This window comes from Chiloscyllium punctatum, chromosome 26 (genome assembly GCF_047496795.1).
Source record: "Chiloscyllium punctatum isolate Juve2018m chromosome 26, sChiPun1.3, whole genome shotgun sequence".
NCBI lineage: Eukaryota > Metazoa > Chordata > Chondrichthyes > Orectolobiformes > Hemiscylliidae > Chiloscyllium > Chiloscyllium punctatum.
In genome coordinates this window covers 41,938,244-41,952,394 of record NC_092764.1, presented here as the reverse complement: position 1 = coordinate 41,952,394, position 14,151 = coordinate 41,938,244, and the positions used below count along the sequence as shown (strand labels likewise).

Genomic DNA, 14,151 nt, shown 5'->3' with positions numbered 1-14,151 from the left:
ATGGGGTAACTTAAATATGTGAATTGAATTCTCATGGCCATTTTTATTAAAGATTTGGTTTTAAAATATATGCATACTTTTCTAAGAAGTAGAGCCAGTCAGCAATTGGAGTTTACTTGCTTCTTGAAAATGCAATTAACATTGAATTTAATTAGTGTTGCTAAGTGAGAGGAAATACAGTGTAAATGATTGTTAATTGATGAAAAATATCAATGTAAGGTTATAACAAGCTTTGAAGTAGAGAAAAGATTAAAATGTTCTTTGCTTAGTTATTCTTAAAATGTACAGTGGAACTGTGTTTTGTCAATACTATTTTCCAGAAATTCTTTGTCATGTAATGATGTTATGATCTGTCTTTTGTTTTTATTTCATTTTTAATTACTTATACATTACTGCCATAAGGTGTTACAGTACCAATACAGGACCATAAAATGACTAAAATGTAGGTATACTTAATTATCCCTGTTTTAGTTAAATTTGATCAAAGTAAAACATCACATAATTAATGTGACCCATTCATGCTCCATAAGAAATTCAGCACAACATTTAATCTGTTTTGTAGCCTACTCTTTGAATGGCTGATCAATAACCAATAGCAGATTAGCTTAAAATAGTTTCTTGATTATTTCTTAATTTACATCTAGATCCTAGTTTCTTTTAATTTATACTATGGCAAGAACAAAAAAAAAGTTTATTTCAGATGTGAGATGTTTTGAATAGAAACAGAAATTGTCACAACTTTCCTGAAGGCATTCAGAATGAACATTGACTAATTGATTTAACTGTGCAATTTAAAGATGAGAGCACTTCAGGAAATATTCCTCAATAAGAGGCAAGTACCTTTGAAAAGACGTGGTTTTATTTTCTCTGGGGTTGAATTATTGCTAAAGAAACCAGTTTTGTAACTGCATTGTGTATTTTGTGCTGAATATAATCTTTAATGTTGGTTACTTTAAAGAAATGCAATATAATATGTGCTTTTCACTTGGTAAAGTATCAGAAAATATTTGTAATTTTTAAAATAGTAATTTTAATCTTTAATTTTTTTAGATAATGCTAAATTACATTGAGTGAAGTACATGTCATTTTTTTTATGGCATTGTGAGTACCAGTGTATTTCTCAAGCTAGAATTTTTAATCTGTGAAGATCATCAAGCCCATCGTGCCTGCCAATTCCATTCTTGGCATAATTTGCACACACAAGTATCCCACTCTTGATCATACATTTTCCTTGGAGACAAAAAAAATCCATTCAGTACGACAGGAAATTCCTGACAATCATAACATAACCAGATCTATCTTGCAGTTTTACTTTTAAGTGGAAATATCATCTTTCTCTCTAACTATGTTGTCATTCATTACACTCGCATGTTTTGGCAGCTTCTTCCAGGATAAACAAAAAGGATTAAATTTTTGATGATCATTGCGTTTCCTGGGAAAAATCTTAAGACCGTTTTTCTAACTATGGATATCAGCTTGACACATGCAAGTTATACAAAAATTACTGAAGTATAGTTTCTACCAGTCTCTCAGTTGATCCTTGTAGCTTTCGTAGTAATGTCGGGAATGATTGACTGACTCAGTAATGATTTTCAATGAAGAAATAATCATAATGTGTTTGACATGATGAAACTGAACACTTAAGTCAGCAGTAATGAAAGCTCTCATGCAAAACATAACTTCCAAAGAAAGATTTAAGTTTAACCTTAAATTAGAAGTACATTTATTTAGCACATCTTTGCAGAGGTACTAAAATTGAAGGATTGTCCCAGAAAAATAAGTATTGCTTTATCAAGCCACAAAGCATTAATCATGATCCTGTGAACAGTATCTTTTGAAATAATTAAGATCATTTGTACTTTACAGATTTTCACAAGAAATCGCCATTTAACCATAGGTTGTCACAAAAATACTTTGGCTCCTGGCATCATTATTTTTGTCCATAAAGTGAACTACTTTCTGTCTAATTTTAATAACCATGTAGGAGGGAATAGGTATGTTTGAAATTATAAATGAAAAGTCTTTGTGAGCCCCAATTCTATTTAGCACTGCCTAATTACTAGATTTTCTTTTCAGGATTTTTTGAATCTGAGAAGCCTGAGAAATTTACAGCAGTTCTTCCCCTTCTAATTTAACTCTAGTAAAAACCAAATATTGAGAACATAGTTTTACTTCAATGGTTAAACGAAAGACCAAAAGCAGAATAGCACACAAGGTTATGGAAATATTTTTCTAACAAAATTAAACAAACAGAAGTTGGAAGATATAAATGAGAATGAAGAAAATGAAGCATTTAGCTGGCAATATTCATTGAGGCTGATGTATTTAGATGTCACAAAAATTGTGTAGTGAATCGTAAAGATCTAAACTTAGAAATTTGGGAAAATGTATGTGCATTGAAGATCTGGTTGCAGCCAATGTGGGAAATCTCTTATTGTTTTGGAGATATCTTTCTTGGGAGAGGATCAAGGAGGGGAAAACACTGATCTGCACGGAAGATTTAAGAGGAAAAAGATTAAAATGTTGTGTTGTTTAACAGGGGGCAGGACTTGAAATTTATCCAAGCAGCACATGTGAGTTGTTTGGAAATGACATACATCACTGCAAGGAGGGAATACGTATTAAGGTAAACCCAAATGCATTTAAGAAAGTTAGTAACCCAACAAGAGCAGCTTTCATTTATGTAATGCCTTCTTTGGAAAATAAATTGCAATGCAGTTCTTGAATAAGTAGATAAAACAAAAGCCGAGCCAACAAAGGTGACCCAAAGTATCTGCAGCTTCTACATCATGGTCGTTTGCATGATGAAGGTAAAATCCAATTGAGAATGTCCATAAGGCTGGAGTGTAGTGATCCATGGATTGCTTTTATGGCATCCGTGATGTGGAGGAGCTGGTGTTGGACTAGGGTGGACAAAATTAAAAATCACAACACCAGGTTATAGTCCAACAGGTTTATTTGGGAAAAACTAGCTTTCAGAGCATTGCTCCTTCATCAGCTACCTGATGAAGGAGCAGTGCTTTGAAAGCTAGTGCTTCCAAATAAACCTGTTGGACTATAACTTGGTGTTGTGATTTTTAACTTCAATGACATCAGTTAGCCATGCCAATAATATCGAGCACTGTATCCTCCATGCATTGAAACACCCATGCCTTTCTCTCATGCTTTTCTGATGTTGCTTCCTGTTATGTGTCACTAGCTTTATTTGTGATGAGCTTCACGTAAGTGAGATCCACTGCTGAACGTGCAACCATTGACGTTTTTAATGCTAAACCTGCTCTACGCATGGAGATGATCTGGCAGGTAGCATAAAGGTTAATATGTCTGCATCATTTCCATTGGGTGTAGGGTAACTACATTGCAATCTCTGTGACTGTTAGTTGATCTTTTGAATAATTTTGTGAAGGATGGAATAAGAGATGCTTACATATCCATATTGTTTGATTTTAAAAAAAAATTCATAATGAGTATGAAAGTGTCTTGGAACTAGTTGTAAATGTGCCATAGAATGCCATGTCATTTGTATTTGATATTTATTACAGAATTTTATGGAGGAACTTTATGATGTACCAAAAATAACAATGATGAACAATCTGATTCATAACAATGAAGACTACGGTATCACAATGGCCAAATTTGCCATACACTTACCAAAAAAGAAAATTTCCTCTGCCGTTGCAACACAAACAAGTAAGTGGAAATCTTGTGAATTGATTAACTTAGTTTTGTCACTTGTGATCTGAATCAGGAAAAAGAAAAGAGCTGATGGAGTTAAACGATGGGAGGAAGTTCATGTGGAATATAAACACTGCCGTGGACCATTTGGTCTGTTTCTCTGCCATTAATACTATGTAATTTGTATACTATCAATCTACAGTGAATCATTGTGCTATCAATGTGAAATATTTTTAAAATATGACATGCATTTTATTAACACAGGAAATGTGGAAAAGTTAGAGGATTTCCCTTCTTTATATGTTCAGGAAAAGATCTGTTCGGTTTTCTGTTCATGCTCCATTCACACCCAGATCTGTACCTGATCTGGGTACAGCAGTACTAAGATAATCTCTCGACTTGGACTGATAAATCATAAATAACATTCATATATTAATGCTAAGTAATGGCCATTTTGATGAAGGGAACTTGTCTACCATCTGTAAAATGAATCACACTCCTCTTATAAACAATGGCTACCAAAAGCAGACGAGAGATCATTTTACTGTCTGATGCTATATTTGCACCCTCTCACCTTCATTCCAAACATGACTATATATCACAAACAGCAGATGATTTAGTATTGAACTTGAAGCACTCCAATATTCCTCCCACCAGTCTGAAGAACATTCATTCACCTCTTTGCTTTCTGTTCATGTTTTGTAAACTTGCTATTGGATCTTGCACATATTGTGTTCCTGTGTATCTGCTGCCCTTGTCCTTCTAGATGAGTGGTCATGTGCTTGGAAGGTTCCATCTAAGGAGCTTTGGTGAGTTGTTAGTGCATCTTGTAGATGAAACACACTTACCACTGTGTATTGGTGAGCATGAATTTTTAAAATGCCAGGCTGCCAGTCAAGTGGGCTGCATTGTCCTGGATGTTGTCGAGCTTTTTGTCATTGAAACTGCACTCCTCCAGATAAGTTACTTGTTCCAGACTTGTGAGCCTCTCATATACTCTTGTAGCCATTGTGTTCACTTGGCTCATCCAGTTCAGTTTCTGGGCAATGGTAAACTCCAAGATGTTGATTGTGGGTGGGGTGGGTAATTATAATATCATTGAACTTCAAGAGAGATAATTGATTCCCTCATTGGTTATTGGTAATTTCCTCACCCTTGTGGCAAGAATGTTTAACCCCTCAAACCTTTAACTAGCAAGTGTAATATATAGTACTCTGTCAAAACCATTTGAAAATACTTGAGTACATTGACTGGGCTACCCGCATATGAACTGCTTTGTCTTCATCTCTCCATTCTGTTCCCTCGTCAAAAAACTCAAATCTAGTTTTCCAACATTTATTAATAAATCTTTCTGTTTTGTTTCTTTGTGTATGTTTGCAAAAAAGGCTGTTAATTTTATTCCTTTGTGTCGAAATGGACAGGCCTGTAACTGAACAAGTGGTTGTTTTTTGAATAAGAGTAAAAAATTTGCAATACTCCAGTTCTTTGACTCTATCTGCTATCTAAGGAGAATTTGGTGGTCAGTACCTCTGCAATCTAACCAATCTCCTTTTTTCCCATCAATTGAGAATGTGTGCAAACTGGAAGGTGTATTCACTTTACGGACTGCGGGTCTTTCAAGTTGTTACATTTTGTCTATTTTTTAAAATCTAATCTAGCAGCCTGGCAAATTCCTTGTGTACAGTAGCTTTATTACTATCCTTTCCTTGATGGCTGCAGATGCAAATAACTCATTTAGTCTTCATTAATAAATATCCATTTTGGTCTTTGTCAGTCCTTTTTGCTGTTAATATGCTTATTTGAAGATTTAGATTTTCTTTTCTATTAGCTGCCAATCTGTACTTGTACTGACTGTTTGTCACCAATTGCTTTTCTTACCTTTTTGATTTTGCATTTGGCCTGACTCTCTGTATTTTCAAACTGATATTTATCATATGGCCCTTGACTAGAACAGTATTTTAGGAACATCACAAAAGCTACAAGAGTATTGAGAAGATTTGTAGCTCAGGTTGAGGATGGAAGTTTGCTCACTGAGCTGGAAGGTTCATTTCCAGACAAGGAAATACAGCACCTTCTGGTTGGTGTGGACCACCATTATAACCCATTATCTGTGTCAAGCGCCTGTCACAAAGCAGTGGAGTGCTATTGTTGTTTTTCAGCAATGGCATCTGTCACCATTGCACTGTAGTTGTGGGTTATAATGGTGGTCCACGCTAACCAGAAGGTGCTGCATTTTCTTGTCTGGAAATGATTCTTCCAGCTCAGCGAGCAAACCTACATCCAGCTACAAGAGTTTTAAGGTGGGTCTCCATTGTCTTTTGGGAGCACCAATGGCTAATGTTGCCATTACCTACACCTTAATATAAATATATATTTTAAACAAGTCTGTCTCAATTGAGGGTTTACTGAGTTATTATGCAATCATAAATTATTCCATTACAATAGTACATGTTTGCAGAATATTTGAGAGTTTGAAATTTTGTTTCATTGTACTTTAGTGAGATTTTCCCCTTTTTCGCCAATGCCAAGTTGTTTTTGTGGAAACTTTCTGGAAAAAAATCTACTTTTATCTGGAAAAATAGGTTGAAGTATTACTAAGGCATTCTTAACAACTATTATGAAAGGCAGCTCAATAAAATTGCATTAAATTAATATCATATTATTGAAAACAGAAAATTATGCCAAAACAGAAACAAAATTTGAATGTCTATCTCATGACTTTTAAAAAATTTTTTTTTAGGTGATACAGAACAAAAACAGAACCCACAGAACAGCATCGATGAAAATAATTCAGAGTTAAATTCTGACTCCTGTGAAATGCAAAATGTATCATCTTTATTAATTGAGTGTAGTTCTAACAAATGTGAACAAGCTGTGGCATTGAATCCTTCTGATGCTGCTGAATGTGATGAAGTTATAACAAATGAACTAATTTCTACTTCTGCAACAAAGAGGGAGCAATCCAGAAGCAGATTAAATGAGACGGTAGATGCTGGGGTGATTGATATGATGTCACAAGAAATGTTTCTATCCATCGTCAGTAATCATTTTAAGAAAAACGGGAAAGGAAGCTTTGGAATTGTGTACTCCTAAATCTAATGTAAGATAAACCCTGATGTATGAAATACATTTGTACATAATTTTTGAAGCAACTGTATAACAACGTTTTTCATCAGCTTAAAGTTGTGTATGTAAAATGGGAAAATCACAATGCTTGGCAAATGATAGGAAGAATTGATGAAATTCCTTTCTCGATAATTCTATCTTCTAAAGGTGTTCTCGCTAGTTGGTGTATATAATCCCGTTTGTCATTCATCCAACTCCGGACCTGTGTGTTCAAATGCAATGCAATTTTAGCTGATTTATTGCCAATGAATTGTGTAGTATTGATGATGAGTTAAGAACATTTTTCATAACTACAGAAAGAGACTTAATTTGTTGCAATTCAATTAGCTGTATAAAATATAACATTTAAATGCAAGATTTGTTTTGGGGTTATGTGTAGTATTCATCATTTTTTCCATACCATTATTTGGAGCTAATCATTCTAAAGTATTAAACTATTGTGCTAATTTCAGGAATCTCTTACTTGGTACTGTTCTTCCTGTTCCTGATCTCTTCTTCCTCCTCCTCCAACGCACCCCCCCCCCCCCCCCCCCCCCCCCCTCCGCCTATCCAATTGTCCTGATATAATCAAGCAGTCAAGACTTAATGAAATATTTGCAGATACAATCTCTTATGCATCTTCATTAATATTTCTCCATTTATTTGCATCATTACATACGTTGAACTGTATTCTTTCTTCATTTCTGATTTCATTTCAATCAGGGCAGCTTATCTTCAATAGAAAATAAATAACTGCCCATTATATATGAAAATGCTGCTTTAATGTACTTAATGCCAACATGCTCTGTTTGTTGAATTTAAACTTGATAATTTCACTGGATGAAATCATGTAACTTTGCATTAACATTGAATCTATAACCGTTTTGCAACATTTGAAGTTTTTTATTGTGAAGTAAAGTTGGGCTAACTGTGCTAAATATTTATGCTATATATATTTGCAAATGGAGCTTATTTAATTTGTATTGTTAATACAACTTTAACTTTCTTTTGCAGTACATTTTCAATTTTTTTCAGGTTTTGCCACAGCCCTGTTGTAATTAATGATGAACTTTTATTGATTTCATTCCTGAAGCCCTTATTCCAAGCAAAACTTAGTTACATTTTTAAATTAAATATCTAATTAATGTAAATTTGTTTACGTTAATGATTTTTTTTGTGATGAACATTGCTGTAAATGTGAGTTTAGCAGATCATTTAACATTTGATCAAAAACTGAAAGAATTGCGGATGCTGTAAATCAGAGATAAAAGAAATTGCTGGAAAAGTTCAGAGGTCTGGCATTATCTGGAGAGATCAGAGTTCACCTTTTGGGTTGCTCAACACAAAATGTTTACTCTGATATCTCTGCACAAATGCTGCCAAACCTGTTGAGCTTTTCAAGCAATTTCTATTTTTGCCTCATTAATATTTGAGGCTGTAATTTCAGGGTGGAAGACTAGTTGCTATATAACATGAGTACATGTAATCATTTCATATACATTGTGTAGAATAAAATGTGACATGAGAAGACTACATCTTATAGAACCTTTGGGCAATGTATGAATCAGATTTATTTATTGTACTTAGAGTTGAGAGCTATAGAGGATGTAATTTTTTTCTGTGTTTCTGTGCAAGTTATGAGTAATGAATTGTTCTTGAGAGTAGAGCAATTGGTTCCATGATGAGTCTCTATAAGTTTCCAGATGCTTTAATTGTGTATTAACATACCATGGCCAAGAAATTGGAATCTGTGCAGTGGTATAAAGAAGAGTTAAGTCAGCTGCATCAGAATAGAGCAGAGGTGGACTGCCTGTGTAATACCAATCTTCTAACTTTGTCAGAGGAACCTTAATAATCATTGAAGCATTCGATCTTTATTGTTGCCAGCTAAATTTGTTATTGTTGTAAAAGCCAGTTACACTATTTTCTGGCAGTCTTTCATTCAAAGTACTTTTTGTCTCTGTAATCAAGCATAGATTCATATTTACAGAACCAGAATAAGACGATATGTTGGTTGTAAAATCTGTGTGCATTCTATTCAGAAACCATACCTTTCATGATTCTATTTTGCATCCAATGGTAACCAATTGTCCATGATACGTAAGAGAATAGATTTTCTTTCAGTGTGCAGTCTAACTGCTCTTTCTTTTACTCCTTAACACCTGTCTCCCATTTTATAAAGTTTTCCTTCAACCTCTCTGTTGTTCCATTTGAACACTTTGTCTGACATTTTCGATTAAAATTAATGGGTGGCATGGTGCAGAAGGCAGATTTTCTAAATATTGCATAAGGGAACACAATAGATATGCATTTTTTCAGAAGGCACTGAAAAATCATGGTAGAAGACATTGGTCCTTAGCCTTATCAACTCTGGACCCCATGAGGTCTCATTGCTCTCACCAATCCCAGCCCCGACACCACTAACCATGCATACTCTCTGTGCTGCGTGCTTATTTGGAAAAACAGGCTGTGATTGTTTTCCCTGGAGCGTTGGAGGCTGAGGGGTGGCCTTATAGAGGTTTACAAAATTATGAGGGGCATGGATAGGATAAATGGACCAATTTTTTTTTCCCTGGGGTCAAGGAGTCCAGGACTAGAGGGCATTGGTTTAGGGTGAGAGGGGAAAGATATAAAAGAGACCTAAGGGGCAACTTTTTCACGCAGAGGGTGGTATGTGTGTGGAATGAACTGCCAGAGGATGTGGTGGAGGCTGGTACAATTGCAGCATTTAAAAGTCATTTGGATGGGTAAATGAATAGGAAGGGTTTGGAGGGATATGTGCCAGTTGCTATCAGGTGAAACTAGATTGGGTTGGGATATCTAGGTTGGCATGGATGGGTTGGACCAAAGGGTCTCTTTCCATGCTGTACATCTCTATGACACTATGACTATGACCTCCCCACCTGATCAACAGTAAAGTCTGTACCAGTCACTTTTTTCCTTAATGCCTGCCCTGTTTCATTCCAGGACGAATAGGGCAAAAAGAGTCAAGATGGGTACTGTATTCAGCTCCTCACCCTTACAAGGACAAGTTCCTGACTCTGACCACCCGAAGCAGAGCATGGACTAGTGTTCCAGGCTGCCTTTTACTGTTTGAGGAACTGCTGAACAAAGAATATCTCCCTTGATCTTACTGAGACCTGCTGACAGCTCTGGCAAGCTTCCTGGCTTTGTTAAATAGTAACTTAGTATCTTTTGAGGAGGAAAAACACTACAAAGGTTGTTAGAATCTGGCACTTGTCAGATGCTGATGTAATTGATGTGGGGAGTGTGTGGCCAATGCCCATGGAACATGCCTGAGATGTTGGTATTCAGCTTCCAACATGGAGATCATTCAAAGCAAGTCCCAATCTGGATCCAACAGGTGCTCATTGTGGTTTCCTTGCTGAGTCTTCCCAACATCAAGCATGTTTGGTGAGTTTAAGTTGCAAGGCTGCGTAGTAATGAGGTGAGTTCAACTGTTAACAAGGTATTTAACCAGCAATAGTCCCCAAGGTTTAGCAATTTATTTCTACAAAGTGAGAATCTATGCATGGTATGAGTTGCTGCTGATGTCAAGACTGGCCTTGTTGCATATGTTACCTGATTCTCCCATACATCTTGCTACAACCGTTGTCTCTCAGATCCCTATAAGAGTCTGCCCATCATTTTCTTTTATATGCCAATACTTTCTTCTGTTTCCTTTTCATGTTGTCTGAGTTAAACCATATTTTATAAGTTTTATTCAATTTGATTCTTTTACCTGTTTGTTAAGAATATGTGAAAACAAATTAATGCATGGATTACGTGCCTGTAATAGTTTTCATTTACCTTTTGAATACACCAAACTGCCTTTTTACATGGAAACATTGATTCATATTTCAAAACAAAATGCAGTGAATTGTGAAGCTGATTAATTATTTCAGCTATAGTTTTGTTCAGTTAGGAAAGATGTCCTCATGGATTGCATCTTAAGGTAAAGAATTTAATTTCTAACACCCTTGTGTAGCAGATAGAGACAAGTGGACAGAGTCCAAACAAAGAAAAAATAGAAATTGCTGGAGAAAATCTCCGGTTCTAACAGCTTCTGTGAAAAGCATTGAGTTAATATTTCAAACCCAGTAACCCTCCTTTAGTTGACAGAGTATCTTTCCTTATTCTAATTTTAGTTCTTTATTTAAAAAAAGAACTTGAGAGGGCAAGACATTGGAAGCGAGTTTGGGAGGGAATAAGTTGAGACTGAGAGATTCTCTGGCTTCTCACCAGCTTACTCTTGTCAGATGGGGATGGGGAACAGTGAATGAAGAATTAAGAATATGTTGAGGAACACTAGAATGACTGGAAAAGGTTTTGCCATTTTAGTGCAAATGCTTTATCACGTTTGTGTTTTCTGTGATGCTAGTTTCCTTTCCTCATGGTCTCCTCCTGTCCTACTGCCATATTATTAACTCAGATGATTTGTTCCATTATCACTTCAATAGCTAGAACTCATAACAGGAGGTCTGTTATTATAAATATTCCTGCTTGTGATATCAGATGATAATGGAAAAGAAATGCAAGAAAAATTGATAATACAAGACCGAGAATACCCACAGCTGAATCTTATTCTAAAAGTTGGGGGTATTGGTTGAAAATTCAGAGGTTAGGCTGGAAATTCTGCAGCTATGGGCACAACATTGAATGAGAACATCTGTTGCATAGATAATTTATGAACCATTGCGTGAATTAGTTTGGTCAAACTCCTAAAAATTGGGACATAATTAAATGCTGCTATGAATTTGAATCAAAGCAATGATGGTTGATAGATAACCAACAATGGTTATAGCAGTTTATTTGGCACATTGTCACATTAGCTCTCACTTCCCTGCTGTTTTCATTTGTCCCTGGACTTTTTTTCTCTTCAGTTATTTGTCCAGTTTCCTTTTGAGAACTGCAGTTGAATCGACCTCAATCACACTGCGAGGCAGTAGATTCTAGATTGTATCCAATCACTACATAATGCATTTTTACTCACGTCACCTTTGGCACTTCTGCCCATCAAGAAAAACGAAGTTCTTGACAGTGCTCTCTAGGGATTCTTTGCAGACTGTTGAATAGACTCCTTCCTTCTTCCAGTCCAATAAATAACTGTTCAGTCTAGCTCTCTGTTTCCTGTCATTTAGCCTACTCTGTGTCCAGGCAATCATCATCCTTCTTATTCCAAGGGATTCAACTTTGCTGACAAGTTGATGAATATTGCATTTTTAAAAAAGAAAATAGTACACTTTGAGAGTTTGAAGAAAAGGTGAAGTTGCCTGGGTTCCATGCTGTTTGTAGAGCATTATAATTTCACATTACAAAGAATGAAGTGTATTTTGGACATCTATTAGTTTCATCCATGTTGCCCTTAAGGGTAACAAGGATGCAGTGTCACTATGTTAATGTGCCAAGTCAAGGAAGAATGCTTTCCATTCACTAATGTTTGGTACCCCGCATGTTAAAAGGAATATTTGTGGCTCTGTGAAGAGTTATCTGTTACCTTGCCCAACCCACCTTGGGTTAGTGCCTGTTGAATGCTGATACCAGCTGAAATTATGATGATGAAATCTGGTCTTTCAGATGACTCCAGTGGGTGATCCACCAACACGATATTCTGTGTCCGTGACCTTTAGAAATTATACAATATGGCACAAATACAGAGGTTTATGTCCATCTCTGGACAGATCTTCCAAAATTGTTAAATAGCATTTTTTTCCCAGTTTTTCTGAAGGTGTGGCTAGGTTTTTTATTTCAGAATCTCTTTAAAATTTCATGTAGAAAAGACGCTGATACTATCAGGGAATGAAACAGGCAGAAATTTGTGACTTATATTCTTATCTCAGTGTCTGTCAGAAAATAAGATTGTCTGACACTATTCAGACAGTTTAAGTATGATGAATTCTATATTTGCAATGGAAAGTGAAAGCATGAATTGACTGTGCATTCAACAACAAATAATTAAGTTTCTATCTTGGTGATCCCCAACAATTTTTGTTGTACCAGAGAATAGTCTATATTATCAGAAATGTATTTTTCCTCATGCTGAAACACCTTGTGGTTGACCGAGTTTCATGAAATGTTTTAGATATATGGATTAATGTGTGTAAATGTATCCATCTACCTATACCCTTGTCGAGGAAAAAATGTTTATAATACCTGTGTGTATTAGTCAACGTGAATGGGTATTTTTGGTTTAAAACAACGCAGTTTTCTAGAAGCCAGCTGACATCAAAGTAATCTTTTTAATGTTTATTTTTAAAGGCAAGAGATTGGGAAAGATTTCTGTAAATATAAACTGGACTGGTTGTATAAGGCATTTGGCTTGCCTGTCTGTCCCTGACAAGATGTTCAAGATTGTTGTTAAGTCAGTTTGACTGTCTAGAGCCATGTTTTGATCTGGAGTATCTCTGAGGAGGTAATCATGCATCTTACCTAGTGTAACTATAATTAACCTGTTTTAACCATTATGTAATAAAATATTTGTAACAGAGGAAAGTACCTTTTTGTCAGCAGCTATGATGGAAACATCTTTAAACAGAAACTCTTCCAGAGAAGTACCCAGAACAATGTTTCAAAATAAAAGCCTTTACAGGCAAAAAAAGGACAAACATGCCTTTAGAAAATAAATAAAACAGTAAATGCCAACTGGCTGATAAGGGGATCAAATCTGAATCTAATACCTGAGACAAGGCAGATTACCAAAGGCACATGCATGTACAAATTTGCTCTCTTGAGGGAAGGAGCATAAAAGTTTAGTTTTTGCTCAAAGCTAAGATGAAGAGCATAGTTTATGACTTCTAACAGTGAATTAACAAATTCCTGAATTATTTATTAGATGATGATAAAGTTGTCAGGTAGCCAAGATAATTCTTCAGATACAGGCTTAAAGAATACTGAGTGGGGAAAAAACTTGGGAGTCAAAAAAACAAATTGCAATTTGAAATAGATCTTGATTTCATGAAATCTTGATTGTTTTAACTGAATCTGTTGTTTAAAGTTGCATTGGGCAAAAGTATTTTAATCAATAAAATTTATATAAAAGAAGTTGGATGAAGTGTGAATCGATCTGATCACGTGATATCGAATTTGGTACAGAAGTATCTCAAAGTGCAGAAAAATGTTACTGATGTTGTCACTCCAAATATTAGCGTTCATTTTTTTAAACTAACAATGAGGGAAGACGTCTTGAGAAATATATCTCCCCACAGATCTTTGGGAAAATTTTCCACATTTTGAAAAAGGATATTCTTTTCCTTTCTCAAGACACCATATTGGTAAAGGAAAACAACAGCATTTAAAGCAGCAGAAACTAACAACTTTATGTTTGTACTGCAACTTTTAAAAGAGCATAAATTCCACAACTTTAATCAACAA

At 35.4% G+C, this 14,151-nt stretch overlaps 1 protein-coding gene across 4 annotated transcripts in view; it reads left to right on the top strand.

Annotated features, from left to right (window-relative positions):
• shcbp1 (SHC SH2-domain binding protein 1) overlaps positions 1-13,708 on the top strand; it is a 40,855-nt gene extending 27,147 nt beyond the window's left edge. Inside the window, exons 10-12 of one of the 4 annotated variants that reach the window (XM_072596220.1) lie at positions 2,540-2,626; positions 3,543-3,690; positions 6,416-13,708. In XM_072596220.1, coding sequence (XP_072452321.1) covers positions 2,540-2,626; positions 3,543-3,690; positions 6,416-6,768 — 588 coding nt within the window. In that variant the 3' untranslated portion in view covers positions 6,769-13,708. The remainder of the gene's footprint in view (positions 1-2,539; positions 2,627-3,542; positions 3,691-6,415) is intronic. The other 3 variants (XM_072596219.1, XM_072596217.1, XM_072596218.1) reach the window with 3 other exon arrangements.
• Positions 13,709-14,151: the final 443 nt, after the last annotated feature.